The sequence below is a fragment of the Haliotis asinina genome, chromosome 7 (genome assembly GCF_037392515.1).
Source record: "Haliotis asinina isolate JCU_RB_2024 chromosome 7, JCU_Hal_asi_v2, whole genome shotgun sequence".
Taxonomy (NCBI): Eukaryota; Metazoa; Mollusca; class Gastropoda; order Lepetellida; family Haliotidae; genus Haliotis; species Haliotis asinina.
In genome coordinates, this window is record NC_090286.1 from 62405567 (window position 1) to 62432341 (window position 26775).

The following is a 26775-nucleotide window of genomic DNA, read 5'->3' on the forward strand; positions in this document are numbered from 1 at the left end:
GTCCAAGACCCAAAAGATAATTTACTGTGCAAATATAATCACCATGCACAGGGCTTGGCGTGACCAGCCGATTGGTCGAACCGGGCCCATTCGACCACCCGTCTAGGTGAAGTCAGGGCCAAAGTGGTGTGTTGAGCAACAGGAACACGGTTCCAGGCCCCTGTTACCCTCAACCACCAGGACCATACATTGAAGCATGAACCATATCATTCATTAAGGAGATCAGTAACTTCAAACCAATAACTTTAAAACACAATATACACATAGAAACTGGAGTTGAATAAGACTGTAAACATGTCTGCTCTGAGGCAAAAAACAAAATATCTTCAAAGTTGTAAGGAAAAATGAGAGTATGACATTCTTAATTTTTGAGATTTATTTTAAGAAACTTCCCTTATCAACATATATAAAACAGGTGAGATGTGAAAGAATCAGAGTGAATGTAAACTGTTTCATGAGCATTGTGTACTACATATATCACAGTAAATATAAGATTATTAGCATCATAAAGAACTTTGTAAAATCTGTAACATAAACACTTTGAAAACAGTAACACTCACTCAGTATCGTTCCAGTCACATTTTACCTGAGAGGTAAAGTGAGTACAGGTACTGAGCACAGGTACAGTCACACTTTACCTGTCAGGTAACACTTGCTTAGTACAGGTACAGTCACACTTTACCTGCCAGGTAACACTTGCTTGGTACAGGTACAGTCACACTTTACCTGCCAGGTAACACTTGCTCAGTAAAGGTATAGTCACACTTTACCTGCCAGGTAACACTTGCTCAGTAAAGGTACAGTCACACTTTACATGCCAGGTGGAGAACCAAATAAAAGTAGTTAACCAGGAACAAGTCTGAAGGTAATGTGGTTAATCTTGCTGATCGGCTGTATGTCACAGTACCTGTGATTCAATGATCAGCTGTATGTCACAGTATCTGTGATTCAATGATCAGCTGTATGTTACAGTACCTGTGATTCAATGCTCATGACATAAGCTTGGTTTGTTGAGATTCAGCTATGTGCATACATTATAATGTAGCAAAGGTTAAACAAACAACTTGTAAACAGAAGGTAAGGGTATTCAACATGGGAAAACAATATAGACAACACACATTAACATAAACATGTGAGAAACAGAATATCCACATTCAAGCAGTCAGTGTTAAACAATGCTGGGTGACAGTGAATGATACCAGAGCCGCGTGAAGTGTTACCATATTGGTAACACTTCAGGAAGGTACATGTACTTCACTCAAGGCATATATACATATACATTACTCAAGGCACATGTACACCCCTCAAGGCATATGTGCACCATTCAAGGCACATGTACATTACTGTGGGCACATGTACCCAGTCAAGATACATGTGCACCACTTAAGTGAGTGAGTGAGTGAATATTCCAGCAATATCACGGCAGGGGGACACCAGAAAATGGGCCTCACACATTGTACCCATGTGGGGAATCGAACCCGGGTCTTCGGCGTGACGAGCGAACGCTTTAACCACTACACTGCCCCTGTACCACTCAAGACACATGTACACCACTCAAAGCATATGTACATAACTCAAAGAACGTGTACACTACTCAAGGCATATGTACATTACTGATTACATTAGTGTTGACATCGGCACAGAGTAAGTGATGTAAAATACAGAATACATCGTGAAATGATGAGTACCAGATGGTTGGACTAGCGCTAACAAGCTACGTCAAACACACCAGTGTTACACAGATGCTGTCTATAGTGATGAACCATCTGCTCCTGCTCATGTGTCTCTATTGAACCTTTTCTCAAATATCGAGTTTTCTGAATTGCATCCTCAGCGCTCAACCTTTGAACTTTGACAAGGTAACATGCAATCATTGTCCCAGTTCGACCTTGACCTTGAGCACAGTGGAGAGCAACTGCCTGGAACAGATAATGTGTCACAAATACAACCCACTGTCACTCAAATTATGTAATCTCTACAAATGATTTTCCAGTAGAACGAAAGCTTGATTATTCCTTTTCAAACTGTTGACCTTTTCAAATTACATTGACCATAAAGTTGAAAAGCAAAGCAGTACTTGAATTGGGCTGCCATTTTGCCCATGCTGTAGTTCCCTTTTAAAAGTTATTTTGGGAAGCAGCTTTAATCAACATCTTACATATGATTAAATTAACAGACATCATCCTACTGACGTTTAAATCAACAGGCATCATCCTAATAATGATCAAGTCAACATACATCATCCTATTGATAACCAAGTCAACATACATCATCCTATTGATAACCAAGTCAACATACATCATCCTATTGATAACCAAGTCAACATACATCATCCTATTGACAATCAAGTCAACATACATCATCCTATTGATAACCAAGTCAACATACATCATCCTATTGATAACCAAGTCAACATACATCATCCTATTGATAACCAAGTCAACATACATCATCCTATTGATAACCAAGTCAACATACATCATCCTATTGATAACCAAGTCAACATACATCATCCTATTGATAACCAAGTCAACATACATCATCCTATTGATAACCAAGTCAACATACATCATCCTATTGATAACCAAGTCAACATACATCATCCTATTGACAATCAAGTCAACATACATCATCCTATTGATAACCAAGTCAACATACATCATCCTATTGATAACCAAGTCAACATACATCATCCTATTGACAATCAAGTCAACATACATCATCCTATTGATAACCAAGTCAACATACATCATCCTATTGATAACCAAGTCAACATACATCATCCTATTGATAACCAAGTCAACATACATCATCCTATTGATAACCAAGTCAACATACATCATCCTATTGACAATCAAGTCAACATACATCATCCTATTGATAACCAAGTCAACATACATCATCCTATTGATAACCAAGTCAACATACATCATCCTATTGATAACCAAGTCAACATACATGATCCTATTGATAACCAAGTCAACATACATCATCCTACTGACAACCAAGTCAACATAAATCATCCTACTGACGATTAACTTAAAAGACATTATCCTACTGACAATCAAGTCAACAGACATCACTGTACTGATGTAAGCTCCAGTGTATGTTGGAGAAGAACACAGGACACATGAAGGAGAGACTCACCTTCTTCTTCACCTCAGCCTTGCTGATGATATTAAGAAACTCCTCAACCTGCTCCACAGTAGGTGGGGTAAAGTCCTGTATCTTTAGAGACACAAACTCCAACTCTGTGACCATAAGAGAAGCAGTTGACCATAGTTTCTTCAACACAGGTAGGTGTATCCTACAGGGGGACTTGTAGTCCTCTCATTCTGTATAACTGCATATTACTTAAATGTGTCAAATACAAGCACAGTACAAACCATGTTTCTTTTTGCATAAGGATCGCTAGCTACCTTCATTGGCAGATGCCATTTGGTAATGACATAGTAACAGATACTGTGACAAATGGCAAAATTCTGTCTACATCATACCACCTAAAACAACAACCCAGTGATTGAAAGTATGAACAATCATTCAGTGATCCAGTTTAGTCGGTTCCTGTGGCAAGAATGAGAACTTGTAACCTGGTAAAGCCCAGTATGTGTGACGCTGTGTACACACCTTGTTACTCACCTGGACAGAGGGTGATAGGGGGATCACGCTCAGCAGTCAGGGACACCAGATATGCCACATTGTTGTCCAGGAGGTAGCGGAGGTTCTGGCGGGTTTCAGGAAATGCCAGGGTACACAGTAAACCATCCACAACCCATGAGAAGTTGTCTGGCATCTGCAACATGGCCACACAGCACAGTTCAGATTATGTCTAACATGGCCACACAACACAGTTCAGATTATGTCTAACATGGCCACACAACACAGTTCAGATTATGTCTAACATGGCCACACAGCACAGTTCAGATTATGTCAAACATGGCCACACAACACAGTTCAGATTATGTCTAACATGGCCACACAGCACAGTTCAGATTATGTCTAACATGGCCACACAACACAGTTCAGATTATGTCCAACATGGCCACACAGCACAGTTCAGATTATGTCAAACATGGCCACACACCACAGTTCAGATTATGTCTAACATGGCCACACAACACAGTTCAGATTATGTCTAACATGGCCACACAGCACAGTTCAGATTATGTCTAACATGGCCACACAGCACAGTTCAGATTATGTCTAACATGGCCACACAACACAGTTCAGATTATGTCAAACATGGCCACACAGCACAGTTCAGATTATGTCTAACATGGCCACACAGCTCAGTTCAGATTATGTCTAACATGGCCACACAACACAGTTCATGGGATTTGTCTATGTTATATGCTCAACGTTGGAATAAAGTATAGTTTTCAGCCCACATATAAGCTGCACACTACAAGCTGATCCGAGTGTGACCGCAACGTTTGTAAAATGTTCAAATTTCACATAAAATATGTGAGGGAAGATACCTGTCTGATGGTCTTCTCAAAGTCGTAGATGGCCTGTTCCTGTTCCTTGGTCTCAACAGACCCAGGTCTGAGTTGGCGTGTTCTCCGCAGGGCTGCTGTTGCTGACACCCCCTCCTCATTCACCAGGTAACATGCGATTAGGGTGCCTGTCCTGCCTCGCCCACCTCTACAGTGAAGTGCCACAGCCTGGATACATACGGGAAGGGTTCACAGTTAGATGTGGCATTTCATTCATAAAACAGATGCCTGTTCACTGAGTAGCACACGTTATCAGTTGTGATGCAAACCCTACCTGGCAAGCACCTGTCAACTACAGAAATGCTACAAAATGCTACATCACATGGTACATGTATACTCTCACTGTAAAGACTGTAGAGACATTGTACAGTGTTCCCAGAAATTATTGAGAAAATGTTTGTTTTTTTTCTAATGATGCTAAGATTGGAAAAAGGGCTTTCACTATGCACTAAGCATACTAAATAAGGGAGACAACTCTTGAAGGCTTAGAAGGCAGCTCATTACGTCAAGAGTTATCTCCCTTGTCTGAGCAGACGGCTTCCTGTGTTGACATGGCAGAATTTACAGCAAGAGAGAAAAGAAAGCTCATTCTAGATGATTTTGAAAGGGGTGAGGCTGATGCTAAAGTGTTAGCTTGTAGACATGGTATTCCTCTGTCTACAGTATACAGAACTTTGAAGAATATTCAAACAGGAACCGGGATAGAGCACAAAGCAGGGACAGGTCGGCCTAGGAAATTCAGCGTTGTGGATCGCCGAAGACTTGGGCAGATTGTGAGTAGGGGCAAATTGAAAAGTGTTGAGAACATCAGAATGAAATGATTAGCAGAGGAAGTCCTCAGGTATGCAATGAAACAGTTAGGCAGGAATTACAGAGACTTAATTGGGTGAAAAAACGTGGAATTCCCTCGCCGTTGATGAAAGATGCACAAAAGGAAAAACGTTTAAACTGGTGTCAGGCTCATGAAAATCAAGATTGGGATAATGCTTTCTTTTCGGATGAAAGTTCTGTTTGGCTTTTCCCTAATTATGTGAAAAATTGGACCAAAGATACTGTCAAACCTATCTACCAGCGACCAAAACATAGCCCGAAGTTTCACATGTGGGGTGGCATATCGGCTCGCGGAGTGACGTCATTGTGTGTTTTCATGGGAAACTTGACAAAAGAAAGATACGTTGACATTCTAAATGATCACCTTCTTCCGACAGCACAAACATTGTATGAAGATGATTGGATTTTCCAGCATGATAATGACCCAAAACACACTGCGCGCTACACAAAACAGTGGTTGTCGGGCGAAAATGTTCAAGTTTTAGACTGGCCCAGTTACAGCCCACACCTAAACCCAATTGAGAATGTGTGGAGAGTCATGAAGGACAGAATAAACCAAAAGGGACTGAAAAATATTGAAGATATGAAGGCCGAGGTGGTCCAATATTGGGATACCCTGTCACACGATTACCTACAAATTTTGATGGGTAGTGTGCCTAGGCGTATTCAGGCATGCATTGCTGAGCGAGGAGGTCTAACAAATTACTAAAACAAGACTGAGACTGTAAAAGGATGATGTTTTAACATGTTTATGTAAGTAAAACGCCAGAAGTTAATAAACGTAATGAGTTACATGACGCAACATGATTCTCAATAATTTCTGGGAATACTATATAAGATGTGAGTATTTGACAATATAGGATGAATAAAATGACACATAGTGAAATGCGTTTTAAGTTATTTTTAGCAATATTCCAACAATATCACAGCAGGGGACATCAGAAATGGGCTTCACATATTTTGCCCATGTGGAAAATGGAACCAGTGTCTTTAATGAGGAGATGCTTTAAGCATGAGGCTACCCTACTATCCCCTCACAAAGAAAGACCTGCCCAAGTAATGCAGGTCCAACAAACATCAAACATCTTCAGATGAGAGTGAGTGAGTGAGTGAGTGAGTGAGTGAGTGAGTGAGTGAGTGAGTGAGTGAGTGATTATGGTTTAACACTGCTTTTAGCAATATTCCAGCGATATTATGGTGGGAAATGAGCTTCAAACATTGTACCCATGTGTGGAATTGAACTTGGGTCTTTGGTGCGATGAGCGTATACTTTAACCATTAGGCTACCCCACTGCCCTGCCAGATAAAGAACAGTAATAGTAACCTCTTTATGTGGCATTTAGAAACTTGTATGATGAAGCAGATCACTTTCTGTGGAAAGGTAGTGATCATCTACTTGATAGGAGTGTTAGTATCTATTACAATATCCACACAAAATGTTCTGCTTCAAAGATAATTAAATAATAACCAACCTGTTTTTTCTTTATAAGTAAATATTTTCCCATCCTTTCTTGAGGGTATGGGTTTGGCATGAAGAGACCACATATCTGGGTTTAAAAATCAAGTTGGTAGAATCTTTGCAGATCAATAAAGCCTTATGCCTGCTGCTTGTGTCCCAGTGTTTCCAGACATACCTGGGACATTAGCATGAACTAGTGTTTCAGTCAGAGTCACCTTGTGTTGCTGGGCTGCATGGTCCATCACGGAGAGGAACTTGGCCACCTGGTGCTGGTTTGGACTGGAGAAATCCTTCATCTTGATGTCCACCTTCTCCAGCCCTGTAAGATGGTACTGCATGTGAATAGACACCCATTTTAATGTCATACGGTAAGTCTGCATAAAAATAGGCACCATTATAATATGGTCCTGCATGTGAATATATCATGCATGTGAAAAGACACCAACATGACATGGTACAGTCTGCAACTGAAAACAGACCAATGTAACATGGCACAGTCTGCATGTGAAAACACACCAATGTAACATGGTACAGTCTGCATGTGAATAGACACCAACATCATATAGTACAGCTAGTATGTGAGTAGACATTAATATGAAATGGTACAGCAAGTGAGTGAGTAGACTATATGACATGAAACAGTAAGTGCATGAACAGAGATCAATATCACATGATATCTAGTGTGTGATTAGAAACCAAAATCACATGATACACCTAGTCAGTCACATTCATTTATTGCATCGCACAGGTTCCAAAAATTTCAAAAGTCACTTGTTACAAGGCAAGAGACTTTTAGAAAATAACTTGTCCTTACTAATTTTCCACTTGCCTTGAATTCTATGACACAATTATGATGATGAAATTCATAATGAATAAATCAACGTGGTATTTGATGTTAACACTTACTTAACTGTTTATTGAAAAGTGATAGACAGTTTACTTCAATATGCAAAATTTAATGGCTACATTTTGAGCATATATAAAATGAAATCAAAGTTTATTTGCTGTGAAACCATAAGCAGAAATTATTTATAGCCCATGGACAAGTAAGATACCATTATTTGACTGAATGAAATGAAAACTGACTTGTCCCAGGCATCAAGGAATGGGATATTTGAACCCCTGCAATGGTGCATTGATTAATTAATATTAACATGATAGTATACCAGCAAGTCCATGTGTGTCAGGGTCCCGCTCCTCGGTCAGACAGACCAGAAATCCCACATTATGGTCCACCAGATACTGCAGGTGCTCCCTTTCTTCAGGGAATCCCAGAGCACACAGCTTGCCCCTGACTACCCATGAGAACCGCCAGGGCACCTGCAACAAAGTCAACATAACACTGCAGCAACCATTTATGTTGACTCACAGCTAAAAGAAACTTTACAGTCACACTCAAAACAACACTCACTGCCTCAGCCAACACTCAACTCTATACTACACCAGCCATCAGGCAACAGAGCACTGCCTCAGCTATTAGAGTTAACTCACTGCTAAAAGAACCATTAGTGCCACTCAACACCAAACATCACACTCGACAACTCTAAAAAAAACAACCCAACACCAACCATCACTACACCAACCATCATTCAACACAACACTTCAACAATCAACGCTAATGTACAAGTATTACAAGGCGATAGCTAATGTCTGTATATAAGTAGAAATAAATGAGTGAGTGAGTGAGTGAGTGAGTGAGTGAGTGAGTGAGTGAGTGAGTGAGTGAAGATTCAATGCTGGAATGACACTGTTCTCACCTTTCTTCTGTAAGTTTCGTATTCTGCCACCAGAACTTCTTGTGACCTTGACCAAAGGGATCCAGGTCGAAGTTCACGGACCATGTTAACAGCTTCTGCTGCTGTCATGACCTCTTTCTGGACAAAGTAACATGCCAGCATGGTGCCAGCCCTTCCGAGGCCATCTGAACAGTGGACAGCTACTGCCTGAAGAAACAGGAAATTGTGTGTTTGTTTGTTTCATTTCCATTTCGCTTAATTTCTTGGAAACATTCTGTACCTGTACTTCTTCTGCCTACAAGAAACATGGAAAACTAGAGGTAGCCTTGTGTTACTGTGATCAACAACACAGCTCTCTAAACCTTGCTGCCAACAAATGAGTATGACAAACTAGAGGAAGCCATTAGTTTTGTTGTGACACCTATGTACCTTATTCTCTGCCTCTGCCAGGTCCACCAAGGTGAGGAACTCTACAACCTGCTCGATGTCTGGCGTGGAGGATGCAGCCATCTTCAGGTCCACCTTCATCAAGTCTGACAGATAACAGGACATTGGCATCATACAGAATACATGTATATGGACACAAGAATCACACTCGAAATTTCTTTTCAGATTAATCATGTCTTCCAACTGGGAGAGAGCTATGCAAGAAAGATGTAGGACAGTAAAAATAAACCTACCAAAGAACATGTTCGGATTTATTCAGATACATGATATTTTGTCATCTTTTGCCAGTCATTTAAGACCATGTGACAAAATAGTTCAAGCCAGCAGGAAGATAATGTTTTTCTTTCAGAGATTTGGTGATAGTTCACCTGGGAAGTTGTCGACATCCGGGTCGAGCTCTTGAGTGAGACAGACAAGGAAGGGAACGTTGTTCCTGACCAGGTAATTCAAGTCGGATGCACTTTCAGGGTACGCTAATGCACACAATAAGTCCTTCACAACCCATGAAAACTTCCTGGGAATCTGAAATAATCATACCTTGAAACATCAGTAATTGCTGGATAGGATGTACTTCACTTGGAACAAAAACAACACAAATTTGATCATTGAGTAATTCTATTTAAAAGAGAAAATGCTCAGGAGGAAATGTGCCACACATTGATTTGTTTGTTTGACATACATATAATAAGGTGATGACAATAATAAAGTTATTTAGCCCCTTTTTAACATCTTTGTTCAGAGGCATTTAGGCAATGGCACAGTCAAATAGTGAGTTTTCAAGACATGCTTGAATAGTTCAAGGTCTTGAATGTTCTGAATATTTAGTGACAACAACATTTCTGCAGAAGAGATATCAATACACAATCACAAACCATCATATTTGGGTTAATTTGAAAATTTTATGAGCAAGGGACTTTGCTCGATGTGTGTGTAATGACTGACCCCTGATTTAGCTGACTGGAACTCTTCCACTGCAGTCATCATCTCTGGAGAAAAGGGGGACGCCATCAGAACACTGCTGGCATGGGCAGCAGCCTTCTCAGTTGTCATGTCATGGAAGTCAATAAAGAAGCAGGCACACAGCATCATCCATACATCAGCCTCAGTGTGGACAACAGCAGCAACCTAGAAGAGTGAGTGAGTGAGTGAGTGAGTGAGTGAGTTCTAATGAGCACTTTGCCAAATGTTGAAATTTTCACTCTAAGTATTGAAAATAAACATTTATGTTGTGATCTTAGAGTCCCATATGGGCAGTAAGCTTGTATGAGTTCTGTCAAGTATGAAGGAGCACAGGAGAGAGATGTGGTCAAATTTAGAAGTTTTGTTGATCACTCTTGAAGCTGCAGCCTGGATATGCTGTATATGGGTGAACTGTTCTTTCGAAATGTTGGTCAGACTAAGGCTGTTGCAGTAGTAAATGCATGAGATAATTAAGGAGAGCCAAAATCTCTCAGCTGATGATTTCGGTAAGCATGCTTGAATATTTCCAGTATTCTATAGATGACAGTTTGCTGTCTGACAGGGCTTTTTACATGATGTTTCATTGTGTTGCAATATATTGGGAATGTGTGTGTGTGATAGTGACTGACAGTATCAGTGACTGATGGCACATGGAGAGCCTGTTCTCTACATACCAAAACATTCAAATGTACATGCCATGATGGCAGAAACTTGTATTCAGATTATATTTAGAGGGATTGTAGTTTCTGTCTTAGAAAATTTGTTGCATGAAAAGTAAGCTGTTTTGTCAATCAATTACTGTGGAGAATGTTGGTGTGAACATTAACTGATAACATAGAGATAACTTTATATATCTATTTTACCCAAATAATACAAGTTATGAGAAAAAACATTGCAATGCATATCGTTTGAAAGGCATAATTAGATAAAACCAGCAATATTGTGCAGCCAAAATTATGTGTCTGCTCATCATGCTGAAGGCCCAGGTTCATTCCCCAGTGGACACACCTAGGTTCTGGGAACGAGGTGGGTACATTTGTACCTTTAGACAAGATACTTAGAGCCACATTATCTCTGTTTACCCAGCTGTAAAGTGGATACCTCGGAGGATGTACTGGCAATGTGAGTGTTTAGTTCATTGTACCAAACAGGCAGCATGGCTGCATGATCCCAAGGGAGTTGAAAAAGTATCAGAAAGTACAATAGTGTCCTGTGACCAGGGTTGTAATGTAGGTAGCGCAGTGAGTCAGCAATTGGCCTGGATATGTACACCATACTGCGGACTACTGCTATCACTTTTACTCAGCGTGTGATGTTCGTTCCCCACTTGGGTCATCTACAAGGAGCCCCTGTTGTGCACATGGGAAGTAAGGCTGTGTATTATCAGATGGTTACTGCCCAGAGTTACTGCAAAACAGATTCACTAAGCCTATCCATGTGAGACTTCTATTGCTGATGTGTTAGTCACAGCCTACTCGCTTGCTCATTAAACTTGTAACTTGCAGTGTCTGTGCTAACACTGCAATGTAAATATGATGGCTGTGACGATCATGTGACTAGCTGCCCCCCAAATCCTGATGTACTGATACCCTAAAGCACTTAGATATAACAAATTTGGTATAAACAAAGAACAAGACCTTTCCTGGTAATTCACACCTGAACTTGGGTTCTGTAGAGACTTTTTTTTAGTTTTAAACATATTTTATTCACAGAGAAAAGGATCAGGAACAAGATCTCCAGCTTAGAATACCCTCTCCGTGGTATGTACATAGGTAGTATAGATTCCTGCAACTAGAGATGACAGATGTGGACAACGAGGTAGTAGAAGTGAAAAAGAGCTAGAGCTGTACAGAATAACACAGAAATGTTATACAAACTGTTTTGTCTCACTGATGAATGATTGCACTAACTTTAATAAATTTGTATTTTCACATGATAGGTCTGCAGTTCCTTCTAACAAAAGTGTGAGGTCAAATGAAATACGTGCTGATAAACAAATGCGCTTAACAGATAACATGAAGTTAACTCCTTGTTGTTTGTACAATAAACATTCAAACAGATAATGATACAAATCCTCAATAAAATCACCACATGTACAAACGGGATCAGTTTTCAGCCCAACTGTACAAATCAGACTTTAAACAACTACCAGAATATCGCAACTTGGTATGAATAATATTTCATTTTCTTTTACCACACAAATAATACTGAGGTGCATACACATGGCTGTCAGTGATAGATGATTTAAAATTAGAAACACGTTTTGAATTACAAACTGTGGTTGGTAAATTGTTCCTAGAGCATATTGTAGAAGGAAAAAAGGATTCTTTTGAATGTTTAAGTCTTGGAGTAAGAATTCATAGATTTAGAGAATTGCGTAGATTATACTTAGGTTTAGAACCAACATTCAAAGGACGGAGTTCTTTTAGATATGAAGGAGCCATTTCATGTTGAATTTTATACATACACACTTGGTATCATATGAATTTCATTATCTAAACTCATCATTGTGTTGATGTCAAAATTTTGTAGATGCAATAATTCATCATAATGAGAGAATTATGCATTTTCTGTCAATTAATACACTCGCTGGTGTTCTTAATCTCCATATACACTTTGGCATGATGCTGATGTAGTGTAATACATGGACAGTTGTTATGTATTCAGGTTCACTCCATGATTCCATGATTCGTTTCCATTAAACGATTCCACATGGATGACAAACAGACTTCTTCACTTCAACTTTTTATCCAGGAGTGGAAGCTACTAGTGACGTCATATATGTCATGCACATGAGGTCATACATTAACTGGCGCCAAGTTGCACACAGGCAAATAGAGTTATTAACAGGACATAACAACAATATAACTTCCACATGGTTGATGAGGTAAGTTTGTCATCCCCCCTCCATCTCCCTCCATCAACAGAAGGTACATCTCAGGCCATATGGTATTGTTCTGAGACCTTGTACAGTGTAAACATGAAAAAAAAAACATTTAGAAGATATAACACATTATGTCTTGGTATTTCACTTTCTAAATTCAATTTGGTGATCAGGGATCTGATTCTGAGAATGTGGGTTTGAATCCAATAAAGGATTCAAATCCCAGAGGAATCAGAGTTTGTATTGAAAATGTAATGTCAATATAACATGTTCAATTTGACCATTTTCCTAACAACATTGTCTGTTCATTGCTTTCATTTGTGGGTGCCATGCCAGTTTACACTGAATTGTCTACACTACCAGTTGTCTGGTGGAAACACACAGGATCTACACTACCAGTTGTCTGGTGGAAACACACAGGATCTACAGTACCAGTTGTCTGGTGGAAACACACGGGATCTACAGTACCAGTTGTCTAGTGGAAACACACAGGATCTACACTACCAGTTGTCTGGTGGAAACACACAGGATCTACAGTACCAGTTGTCTGGTGGAAACACACAGGATCTACAGTACCAGTTGTCTTGTGGAAACACACAGGATCTACACTACCAGTTGTCTGGTGGAAACACAAGGGATCTACACTACCAGTTGTCTGGTGGAAACACAAGGGATCTACACTACCAGTTGTCTGGTGGAAACACATGGGATCTACACTACCAGTTGTCTGGTGGAAACACATGGGATCTACACTACCAGTTGTCTGACTTCCATTCTTGGGGAGGCCAAGCTGGCTAAGTGGGGTATATTGCTTTGTGTGCTGATAAATCAGTGCCTCAGTGAGGCAAATGTTTAAATACACACATAGACATTTCCAAAGTGAAAAAGCTGAAAAACAAATGAATTTATTCAATAAACTGCTTAAATATGATGGATCATCACTTGTCTAGAGATCTGGTACACACTGTTGCTGCTGCTGTTCAGAACTATGGGAAGAGGTAAGCTACATACATGGGTCATGAATGTTTCACCCCCTCTTCTCCAAAATACTAGACCCCCTTGATACAGTTCCTACATCCTACAGTCCTACTGTATTCAATCATGACAAGGCCATAGAACTACCTTATTTTATATATGAATAGACATAACGCATAACTCAGCAGTCGTTCAACAGGTTTTATGTAAGACTAAGCTTTGAGATTTGAGGTATGTTAATTATGAAGGACCCCACTCTCTCACTCTCGAGATGTTATCTGACACCTCACATTTGAACATTTTCAAGAGCAGCAAGGAATAATAACATCAAACATATTCTATGAGTTTCCAAATATGTCCTCAAGTCCAATCGCTGAGATTATTACACATTCCAGTCTTGAAGTAGTCTTCAAATGCCTGAACACATTGTTGTTGTTGAGGGGTCTGGACAGATCCAGGGCGGACAGTTCTAAGTTGTCTCAAGGCATGTGTACTGGGGAAGTTGTGTCGGGCCACTAGGAAGCAGGCTAACAGTGTCCCTGTACGCCCCTTGCCCATGTTACAATGGACAGCCACCGCCTACACAGAGAAGGCAACATTGTTACTGTCTTCACTCAGAGAAGGCAACATTGTTACTGTCTTTACACTGAGAAGGCAACACTGTTAATATCTTTAGACATAACAGGGAAAACTGTTTACTGTCTTTACACAGAGAAGGAAACACTAATACTGTCCTTAAACATAAACGGCAATACTATTGCTCTTTTTACACAGAAAAGAACAACATTAATAATCACTGCTACTGTCTTCACACAGAGATGGCATTTATTCTTATTAAGCATAAAAGGGAAAATTGTTACTGTCTTTACACACAAAGGGCAACACTGTTACTGTCCTTACACTGAGAAAGTAACATCATTACTGCCTTTAACAAGAAAAGGCAGCACTGTTACTTTCATTACACAGAAAAGTCAAAACTGTTATTGTCTTTGAACTGAGAAGGCAACACCACTACTGCCTTTGATAAGTAAAAGCAACACTGTTACTTTACATAGAAAAGGGAACACGGATTCTGTTTCTTATGTGAAAATGTAACACTGTTACTGTTTTTACACAGAAAAGGCAACACTCTTAATGTTTTCACACATAAATTGCAACACTGTTATTGTTTTCACACATACAAGGCAACACTCTTAATGTTTTCACACATACAAGGCAACACTGTTACTGTTTTCGCACATAAATGGCAACACTGTTATTGTTTCCACACATACAAGGCAACATTGTTATTGTTTACACACATACAAGGCAACACTGTTACTGTTTTCACACATAAAAGGCAACACTGTTGTTTTCATGTACAAAAGGCAACGTTGTTACTGTTTTCACAAATAAATGGCAACACTGTTATTGTTTTCACACATCAAAGGCATCATTGCTACTGTTTGTACAGTGAGACGGCAACACGCATTATTGTTTCTACTCAGAATAGTAAACACTGTTATTGTCTTTATCAGAGATGGCAACACTGTCATTGTCTTTACACATAAAAGACAACATGGATACTGTCACAACACAGAAAAGTGAACATTGTTACTGTCTTTACACAGAAAAGACAACATTGTTACTGTCTTTACACAGAAAAGACAACATTGTTACTGTCTTTACACAGAAAAGACAACATTGTTCCTGTCTTTACACAGAAAAGATAACATTGCTGTTGGAGTTAGTAAGGAGTTAGTTTTGAGTAACGAGTAGGAACAATTAGTGTAGCATGTAGGAGGAGTTTTGTATAACCAGTTTGAGGAGTCAGTTTTGTGCAGCCAAAGGGTGAGGCGGGTGTTGAGAGTGGTGAGGCTGAGGAACTTTGTGGAGTTTGCTAGATGGTCAGGGGGTTGGTAGTTTCATGAAGGAGTGTGCTAAAGGGTGGTGGTCCAGGAAGAGTGTCAGCTCACCTCTTGCTTCTTCTTGGCCTGGTGTACTACCTCGAGAAACTGCTTGATCTGGTCCAGAGTTGGAGCAGTGAAGTCACGGATACCGATCCTCACGACACATAGATCTGCAAGTAAGCATCAGATATCTTGAATGGCTCCAATATACCGCAATAGATCACAATTGTATGCAAGCACTTAACAGCACTAATCTGGACCATTTCACCAACATGAAACATCTCAATGTTTGATAGCTACAAAATGTATATCAGTTTGGTGCTGTAATTTTAGCAATATGATGTAATTTAGGACACTATGCCTCTTTGATATGAGATTTAAAGAACACAAAACCTCTGTTGAAAGAGACGGCCCACAAATTTGCCCTTTCAGGGCATATAATTAATAACTCTACTCACTCCATTGATTAGCAACAGACTAGCATCTTGGCTACCACTGTTCATGACTGGGGTAAGTGGAAAATACTAAAAGCCATCAACATCTGGAGATTAATCCCAGAGATTAATAGAGATGAGGGTGTAAACCTCCTTAGTGTCTGGAACATAAGGAAGGATAAGATCCTTGTCAAATTCAGTGTATGATGCTATGCTGTGGACTGCCTCTGGCCCACATTAAGGTCTGGGCTAGAATTGAATTTCAGTAATCCACAGGATGTAAGAGTCTACTATGTACAGAGTGAATTGTATGTCCAGAATGGGAGAGTCTGCTGTATATAGAGTGTATCTTATGTACATGATGGAGGAGTCTATGTTACATAGGGTTCATCATATACTTGTCGTAAGAGGCAATTAATGGGATTGGTTAGTCAAGCTCGCTGACTGGGTTGACACATGCCATCAATATCCCAATTGTATGGATTGATGCTCATGCTGTTGATCCCTGAGTTGTCAGATCTGATTACCTACAGACCATCGCCACATACTAGTAGCTGGAATACTGCTGAGTGAACTAAACTCACTCACTCAGTCACTCGCTGCCTTTGGCTGACTGACCTGGGAAGTCATGGGTAGGTGCAACCCTGTCCTGAGTGAGATTGACCAGGTGGCGTACGTTGTGTTCCAGTAGGTACTTTATGTGCTCAGGGTGGTCAGGGAAGCCCAGGCCACACAGTAGCCCTTCCTCCACCCAGGAGAAGTTTCTTGGAACTCGGGATACCATAACTCTCTGTAAACAACATGAATATTAACACATTGTAAAATACAGTGTCTGTATACCTTGTACCTCGTGTTGGAAATTAATGATACTTCATAATTACACAATGAAATATACCCAGGTTACCAGGTGGAATAAACACTGCATGCTTCCTTGTCATGTGCAAAATAATACACATTTCTAGGTCAGTACTTACCTGTGTATGTAGACTCTCCTGTCCTGTATATATGATGAACCCTATTTAACATAGACTCCTCCATCATGTACATAAGATACACTCTATATACAGTAGACTCTCCCATCCTGTACATAGAATACACCCTATGTAAAGTGGACTCTCCCATCCTGTATGTACGCTATACCCTACTTACAGTGAACTATCTTTCTGAGATATAAAATACACTGTGTACATGAACAGTAGCCCATTTCATGTTGGACAAGGGATACTACACGCCACATACAGTTGACTATGCAATTCTACAACAATGGACATTGATCTGCACGACACTTACCTTAAAAATAGTAGCCTGTTCCATCCTGAACAGATATTGATTTACACAGTACAACATGCTCACCTGTTTATTGACCTCAATTGTCCTTCACTATTAGAAACATCATGTAAACCTGTAGATACAGATACAGAAAGCCTCCCACAATTTACGTACCCACTGTGGTGTTGCTATAGCTGGGATGAAACAACACCTGCATGCTGTTGTTGACAGTTTACTGACATACTTAACAGTTGTGACATGCACAACTATGGATACATAATTCATCTAATTATTCAGTCTCACCTTATTAGCTTTCAATCATCCAAATGAAGTTGCCAGCACCACTCTTCTAGAGTATGTTTATAGTGCATATCAACCGGAATATTTGTATCACAGTCTCCTTCAAAACAAGCAAGGTGGATCTGGTTGGTCATGCTCCAGAGGTTGTGTATAAACGAGAGCTCCTTTCATAAGGCTTTGATACAGCTGTGAAATGTCTCCATAGAAACGATTGACATTAGTGTGCATCCTCGGCTGAATTTAGAATTTGCTTGGCCAAATGGGTCAATGTTTACTGTGACAATCTATGAAAAGAGTACTTGCATCTGTGTATGTTGCCATTATAATTACCTGTGTATGTTGCCACTATAATTACACATGTTGCCATTATAATTACCTATAATTACCTGTGTATGTTGTCACTAAAATTACCTGTGTATGTTGTCACTATAATTACCTGTGCATGTTGCCACTATATTTACCTGTGTATGTTGTCACTATAATTACCAGTGTATGTTGTCACTATAATTACCTGTGTATATTGTCACCATAATTACCTGTGTATGGTGCCACTATATTTACCTGTGTATGTTGCCACTATAATTACATATGTTGCCACTATAATTACCTGTGTATATTGCCACTATAATTACCTGTGTATGTTGTCACTATAATTACATGTGTATGTTGTCACTATAATTACCAGTGTATGTTGTCACTATAATTACCTGTGTATGCTGCCACTATAATTACCTGTGTATGCTGCCACTATAATTACCTGTGTGTGCTGCCACTATAATTACCTGTGTATGTTGCCACTATAATTACCAGTGTATGTTGTCACTATAATTACCTGTGTATGCTGCCACTATAATTACCTGTGTATGCTGCCACTATAATTACCAGTGTATGTTGTCACTATAATTACCTGTGTATGCTGCCACTATAATTACCAGTGTATGTGGCCACTATAATTACCTGTGTATGTGGCCACTATAATTACCTGTGTATGCTGCCACTATAATTACCTGTATATGTGGCCACTATAATTACCTGTGTATGTTGCCACTATAGCTGTATATGTATATTGCCACTATTATTGCATGTGTATGTTGGTGCCATACCTGCCTGTGTATGGTGCCACTATAATTCCTGTGTATGTTGGCACAGTTTTGGAAAGCAGATTGTCCTCAAGGCCAGTCCCACTATAATTACCTGTGTATGGTATCACTATTATTACCTGTGTTTGTTGTCACTGTGATGTGAAGGGCAAATTTCACTTAAGGCCAGATCCACTGTATACTTTCCTGTGTGTGTTGACATTAGGCCAGCCCACATAATTATTACCTGTGTATGTCATCACTATAATTACCTGTGTATGCTGCCACTATATTTACCTGTGTATGTTGCCACTATAATTACATATGTTGCCACTATAATTACTAGTGTATGTTGCCACTATAATTACCAGTGTATGTTGTCACTATAATTACCTGTGTATGTTGTCACTATAATTACCTGTGTATGCTGCCACTATAATTACCTGTGTATGTGGCCACTATAATTACCTGTGTATGCTGCCACTATAATTACCTGTGTATGCTGCCACTATAATTACCTGTGTATGTTGTCACTATAATTACCTGTGTATGTGGCCACTATAATTACCTGTGTAAGCTGCCACTATAATTACCTGTATATGTGGCCACTATAATTACCCGTGTATGTTGCCATTATAGCTGTATATGTATATTGCCACTATTATTGCATGTGTATGTTGGTGCCATACCTGCCTGTGTATGGTGCCTCTATAATTCCTGTGTATGTTGGCACAGTTTTGGAAAGCAGATTGTCCTCAAGGCCAGTCCCACTATAATTACCTGTGTATGGTATCACTATTATTACCTGTGTTTGTTGTCACTGTGATGTGAAGGGCAAATTTCACTTAAGGCCAGATCCACTGTATACTTTCCTGTGTGTGTTGACATTAGGCTAGATTGTCCTCAAGGCCAGCCCACATAATTATTACCTGTGTATGTCATCACTATAATTACCTGTGAATGTTGATAGTGTGGTGTAGTGGGCAGTGGATTTGGAACCAACACTGCTGAGAACACACTGGCTGTGGAAGGACCTTGGCTCCTCCAGCCTGACCATGTTCTTGGTTTCCCATCTCCTCCTGGGTGTAGTTGCAGGGAACGTAAGCCCTGTCCCTCAGAGTTTAGTGGATGTGAGTTTGCCCATTGTCCTTGACTTAGAGCAGTAGGTTTGGTTTGTTGTGTCTCTCCATCTCTAGACTGAGGTGGTGTGGGGTGCTGTCTGGGTCTTGCAGGGTGGGGCAGGGGCAGGGATGGTGTGGAAAGGGTAGGGGTGGGAAGTGAAGCCCATCCTCCCTGTACTCGAGATCGATCACGTCGACGCCTGACAGCATTGTCACTGTTCTGCATCTATAACTGATGTACACACATCCTTCTATAACTGAATGTTATTTAATGAATGTAAACTGGCACAGCATGCAGAGAAGGAGATTGTTTCACATATTACATACAGACATTTAAAAATACACCCAAAAGCTCAAGAAAACTGGTGATGAGGACACACATAACATTGTGGTACCTAAAATTGGTATTGGTTATAGGAGAGTATCATCATTAGATTACACTAAATCTTATCAAAGAAGTCATAAGTTTTTTTCATTACTGATGATTGTATTTGACATTTCCCTTTTCTTATTAATATATTGAATGTTGCATTACCTGGTAGGATGAAAGATGAATAAACAATATTACCACTGATGTGTATTTGATAAATAAATACCTGATACTGACTGTATGTACATGGATGCGAGTTACCCGTCACATGTTCTCCTCAATGGGTATCCTAAACCCCCTGAAACACTATTACAATCACAACTCATCAGTGTATCCATGTACACATGTTTACTGGGACCTATACACCTTGAAATAGCTCATGCTGATTGAATAATCCAGTCCCTTGATGAAAACACATTCTCTCACAGAACAGGAACCAATCATCAACTTAAGCAAAATGAAAACGGGTTCATATTCCTGTCTCACAAAATTTAACATTGATGTTCTTTAACCGCCTTAAAAGATATTTTACCACCGCTTCACCAACCCATAAAGCGTCCTTAATGGTTGTTTGAAACTGAAATCATCATGGAAAAATACACAATTTTACATAATAAAGTAACAAACAAACTGATCACCTGACACGATATAAGTGAACGCATCCAACCAAACCTTATGCATGTAAACCAGCCATTCAAATTACACAGTGTGTTGCAATAAAATCTGCGAACTGGTTCAACAAGGGAGGTAATCTATTCTCTACATTGCATTGGGTGACCGCTAGACAATACCACAAATACCACAATATCGAACGACATATTGAACGACATATAATTCCTCATCGACAATCTGGTAGAACGTCTTTCATTTTGGTAGCAAACTAATAAAGCAAAGAAACGATTCAAACAGCTAAAACGATTTAAAAGTGTACGTTTTTGCTGCAAAGTTGTAACTGAATAGATCTCCATGGTGTAGCCTGATGCCATTGTTCTGTCAATGTATTTTCTTGAATTCTCAGTAATGCGTCAAACAATTACCGAGACTGTTGCCAGTCTGTTCTTGGTTTAGTTTTATCCAGCTGACACAGTAAAGAGTTATGTGCTCAATACACTAATGTTCAAGTGTGGCCGACGCTGTCAAGGTGTTGATAACATGAACAACAGTTCACGACTACAGGCCACGGTGACACACAATCACTGTGGCTTTCCGATCCACATTAGTCGTTTCAGATGATAAGCGTGGAGTACTGGTGACCTGGTTTCTGCTGAATCCTTTACTAAAAAATACTTTTGCTCATTTGTTACAAGGAGGGTTACAACGTTCCAGATAAAACCTGTAAAACGTTTCAAAGTACGGAAGTGGAGCACATTTCCAAGTTTAACACGTCAGTTCTCGACATATGATGGAGGATTCGTCCAGGCTGGAAACTGACATGACGTTGCATCAAGTTGTGATGGGGTGTCACCAGTGGGGTGGGTAAGCTAACCGTTTCACGAACACCATCTATGATATTTGTTGAAATATATTTTGAATGGTCTATATATATTGCAGGCACTTCAGAACAACAATGTTTAGAAAGCCTTCCAGGTAACGAACTGACTTACTACCAACCGACTCGCCAAGGACACTTACTGGGCACCACCTGCCTGCTTCTAACTCTTGTACTGTTTCCACGGTTAACCAGAACCTCATGGCATTTATCTGTGGCATATTCTGATCATGGCATTCAACTTTGACACAAACTGGACCCGACATTCCACTGTGTTACACACTGGGCATGATATTCAAATGTGGCACACAAAAACTGGGCATGACATTCAATGACATAAAATGAACAAGACACATACTGAGCATGACATTCCACTGTGACACACTCTGCATGACATTCCACTGTGACACACACTGCATGACATTCCACTGTGACACACTCTGCATGACATTCCACTGTGACATACATATAGCAGTACGTGGAGTCAGCCCACAGATGACATCCTTACCTTGTCAGCTCGCTGACGGGGTTAGCCTCTTTGGTCATGCGGACAGGGCGTCCGACATCGGATCAGAAGGTCCGTCGTTCGAATTTGTCTGGCCTCTACACACACGGGAGTGAGTGAGTGAGTTAGTTAATATTTTACGTCACATCGGCAATGTCTCAGCCATATCGTGACGAGAGGATTTAATACTGAAATGAAATACATGTATAGTATAAAAACCTGTCAGCGAAGGACAGTAAAACAACTAGAATATCACAAATGAGATTAAAACTAGTGTGGAAAGTTAAAACTAATATCACTATTTGGACAATACAACATAAAATCAGATTCCCAGCAACTGAAGGTAGATCACCATACTAGGGACCATGGGGACTTACAGTTCCTTTGCTACCTGCATGGACCCTAGTCGGATTTACATCATCCCTTCAGCTGTCAGCAATTTAGACACATCTAGCCAAAAATTAAAAAATACAGACATACTACGACTAAGAACAGTGGAAAGTTTAAATTTACTGTGAATATTTTTGGACTTACGTACCCTCTCAGGAGGACAATAATTTTACAATACTTCAACCTCCTTTGAGGGTACAGCCAACAACAATTCAAGATACCAATCCAAACTTCCAATAATCAAAATACATCTATTTACACAACATTCTTTCAAAATTCAACCAAAAAATCAATTTCTTTTAAAAAACCAATAATTAAATGAGACCTAACGCTAGTAAAAAGATCCTTAATTGTTTTAACTGTAAAATACTTATCCCTTGTGATGGAGAATTCAACGCAGTCAAGCAGGATATGCTTGACTGTGACTCTCTCATCACAAGGGATACAAAACGGAGGATCCTCGCCTTTTAAAAGGTGTGAATGAGTATATCTAGTATGGCCAATACGACATCGTCTTAAAATAACCTCTTCAAATCTGGACTGACAACCCAAGTAGGTGTAACCAATATACGGTTTTATTTCGTGTAATTTATTTATACCTGCTTGGGTGTCCCACTTCTTCTGCATCAGATCACGGATGTAGGTTCTAATGCTAGCCTTGTAATCAGTGTATGGAATGAGAAGTGGTGTAACAGATTTGTTGAGTGCTGCCTTCGCAGCAAGATCGGCCATTGCGTTACCTGAAATGCCTACGTGGCTGGGTAACCAACAGAATACGATGTCGCATTGGCCAGTAGCAAGTGTATTGCACAATTCAGTAATTTCTATTAAAAGTGGATGTTTACAAGAAATATTTTTAATAGCCTGAAGGCAAGAAAGAGAGTCTGAAAAGATTATATACTGTTTATGTTTAGGATGTCTTTCAATATATTTGAGAGCCGTTATTATGGCGTAAGCTTCAGCTGTAAAAATAGAACAGTTATCTGGTAACCTAGAAGATATTGTTCTGGATCCAATGACAGTGGCACAAGCCACTGCGCCACCATCCTTGGACCCATCTGTAAATAAGGATTTATAATTGCTGTATTTATGTTTTAATTGATTATATTCTTGTTTATATTGTAATTCATTAGTTTCTGATTTTTTCAATGTGGTTATTGTTAGGTCCACTTGGCCTAACCAACTGCCAAGGAGGAGAAGAAAGAAGACGGGGTGGGGGGGGGGGGAGAGGGGGGGGGGGGGAGCTATGTTTTCCAGCCCAATGCCGGCCGAAGAAAGAAATGGTTTAATTCTGTGTCCTAGAGGTGGAACAACAGAAGATTTTTTATTGTATAAATCCTCGTAAAGGGGATAGAAAACACAGTTATATGCAGGGTTAGATTCATTAGAGTATAATTTAGTAATGTACTGTAAAGCTAACTTAATACGGCGCTGCTCAAGAGATGGTTCATCAGCCTCAACTTAGAGACTGTCAATAGGTGGAGTTCTGAAGGAACCAAGACAAAGTCTTAGACCTTGGTGATGGACAGAATCTAATAGTTTCAGGTTGCTTTTGCAGGCTCCACCATATACGATTGAGCCATAATCAAGTTTAGAGCGGATGAGTGATCTATATAAGTGAAGGAGGGTAGTCTGATCCCCTCCCCACTTTGAATTAGAAACAACATCTAATAAATCGAGTGCCTTCAAGCATTTGGTTTTTAGGGATTTAATATGGGGCAAAAAGGTCAAATGTGAATCGAAAATAAGTCCCAAGAACTTCGCCTCCTTTACAACTTTGATAGGGGTGCCACTTAGAAATAGTTCTGGGTCTTTATGAGGTTTATATTTACGGCAGAAATGTATACAATTGGTATTTGATTTAGAAAATTTGAAGCCATTTTTAAGACACCATTTATCTATTTTGTTCAAACACAGCCGCAGTTGCCGTTTAATAGTATGCATATTTTTCCCACGGCAAGAAATCACTTCCACAGAGGTCATCGTGAACTGACCATGTGAATTCACCCAACAAAGTTGAATCTGCAAGAGACAGATCTAGGGATGAATAAGTACCTTACCAGGATGCAAGTATGTTACTGAATCATCATTAAAGATGCACAGGTCATTGTCAGCTATGAAATCCTCAATCATTCTGCCTTTCTGATTTATACTTGATCTTCCCCATAAAGGATTATGTCCATTGAAATCGCCCATGATGATAAAGGGCTTTGGAAGCTGGTCACACAAGATTTGAAGATCAGGCTTCTGAATATTGGAAGACGGGGGAAGGTACAAGGAACAGAGTGTGAGTGTGAGACGGACTGCTACAGCTACAGCTTGCAAGTTAGTGTTAAGAGGAACAGGACTGTGAATGACGTCCCGTCGCACAAGGACAGATGCGCCACCGGTAGCTTTATCGCCCGGTGGTGAAAAAGAATGAAAAGGACTATAACGTCTTATATCACACTTATCTGTATGTTTAAGGTATGTCTCTTGTAAACAAACTGCTGACGGATGTTGATCTTGTGCTAATAACTGGAGTTCATGGAAATTATGCCGAAGTCCTCTGCATTACACTGAATGATATGATTTGAGCTACTCATGGCGGTTCAATTGGAGATGGAGATCGAGATGGAGTTCCACTCACCAGGTTAGGCAATGTAGGAGTGGTTTCCATCTGAAGAAGTTCAAAGGTGTTATGAACCTCAGTAGGTTTGATGGACGGTGGAACCTCCAAGTGTTGGAAGGACCTGTGTTTCTTCTTTGTTTGTTTTTTAATTTTTCCTGCATGCGCAGTGCACAGAACTGTATCATTGTCCTTTTGAAAATTGGATGACGAAGCTTTTGACTGATGGACTTCTGTCTGGGAGGCTGATGTTGATGTTTGTGAATCACTGTGATTTAGAAGATCAGAGTCCTCAAGTGTAAGATGTCCTTTAACACATGAAATGTCGGTTTGACATGATACTGAAACTTTAGTTGAAGTTGGGGTCGAGACTGCGGCTGAATATGTTCTGGTTGAACAGGGAGACTGTGATGACAATAGTTTTTTGGCTTCATTACAGGACACATTGTTAGTGCACTTGTATTTAAGAATTTGGGCTTCATGTACGAAACAGGGACATGATTTTGAGGAAGCAAGATGGTCACCACTGCAGTTGGCACACTTCAGAGACTCATTCGTGCACACTGAACTCTCATGAGCTCCACTGCATTGAGAACATGTAACATTTAGATGACAGTTCTTGGCTCCATGACCGAACTTTTGGCAGTTATAACATCTAAGTGGGTTTGGGACAGATACGTCCACACCAATATTGAAGTATCCAACTTTAACACATGTAGGGAGTTTGGAAAGAGAAAACGTAAAAAGATAAGTGTGGGTCTTAATGATAGAATCATTTTGTTTTCTAGTGAAACTTTTCACAGCCGTGACCCCTTGATGTTTCATTTCAGTGACAATCTCGTCTTCACTCATGTCGGAGAGACAACGAGCGCGACCACGGACGATTCCACGACAGGAATTCAGTGTTTTGTGTACAGTAACCACCACTGGAACATTGGCAAATTGTTTGATGGATAAAAGGTTCACAGATTGCTGCTTTCTAGAACATTCAACAAGCAATGACCCAGAACGGAGGCGAGTAACATTGTTAACCTCACCACATCCATTAATAGCCTTAGAAAAGGCGAATGGGTTCAATTTTATTGGAATATGGTCCGCAGCTTCAATTACAATAAATCGAGCCCATGAATCTACAGCAGAGCTATGATCATGATCTGAGGAACTTGCATCTGAGTGACGTCTCTTGGAACCAGCGAGTTTTTGAGATATAGTGAAAAGGATTGGTTCGGCACCCCTGCTCCCCACCCGCCATTGAGCGTCAACAAGGACGGTGTCAATAAGCACCGGTGATCCAAGGTGCTGACACCAGGGATACAGGGGTGTTATACTCCGGGGAATATGACTTGAATAGCTGTATTTTGTCAAACATTTTGATGCCAGACTGGTCCGGACCTTGACAAGAAATTGAAGACATACATTATTCAGAGGTCAACATCACCAGATTGGCCCATGAGCCACCGCCCTTTGGCATAAGACTCTAGGCAGTATAATATAAACTATAATTTATGCAATAGATGTCAAAAGTGCCAATAC

General features: G+C 40.0%; 1 protein-coding gene across 3 annotated transcripts; it reads right to left on the reverse strand.

Moving 5' to 3' along the window:
* Positions 1–284: 284 nt before the first annotated feature.
* On the reverse strand, positions 285–21011 carry LOC137290229 (uncharacterized). Of its 3 annotated transcripts, XM_067820974.1 has the most exons (14): positions 20889–21011; positions 19714–20112; positions 16730–16901; positions 15744–15847; positions 9912–10094; positions 9338–9491; positions 8952–9055; positions 8544–8729; positions 7953–8106; positions 7002–7105; positions 4479–4664; positions 3640–3793; positions 3148–3251; positions 285–1919 (listed from the first exon to the last, which is right to left on the reverse strand). In XM_067820974.1, exons 2-14 carry the CDS (start codon positions 20104–20106, stop codon positions 1707–1709), a joined length of 2211 nt encoding a protein of 736 aa, XP_067677075.1. In that variant the 5' UTR covers positions 20107–20112; positions 20889–21011; the 3' UTR covers positions 285–1706. The 3 variants fall into 3 exon arrangements, with proteins under 3 accessions (XP_067677075.1, XP_067677076.1, XP_067677077.1); XM_067820975.1 differs by lacking the exon at positions 20889–21011 and having other exon boundaries at positions 19714–20137; XM_067820976.1 differs by lacking the exons at positions 19714–20112; positions 20889–21011 and adding an exon at positions 17684–17801 and having other exon boundaries at positions 288–1919.
* Positions 21012–26775: the final 5764 nt, after the last annotated feature.

Coding starts and splice junctions, on each gene's coding strand:
- LOC137290229 (XM_067820974.1), bottom strand. CDS start 20,106: ATGCAGAACAGTGACAATGCTGTCAGGCGTCGACGTGATCGATCTCGA. Junction 10,095..15,743: donor AGGCCAAGAAGAAGCAAGAG/GTGAGCTGACAC, acceptor TCACTCTTCTAG/GTTGCTGCTGTTGTCCACAC. Junction 7,106..7,952: donor TGACACACATGGACTTGCTG/GTATACTATCAT, acceptor ACCATCTTACAG/GGCTGGAGAAGGTGGACATC.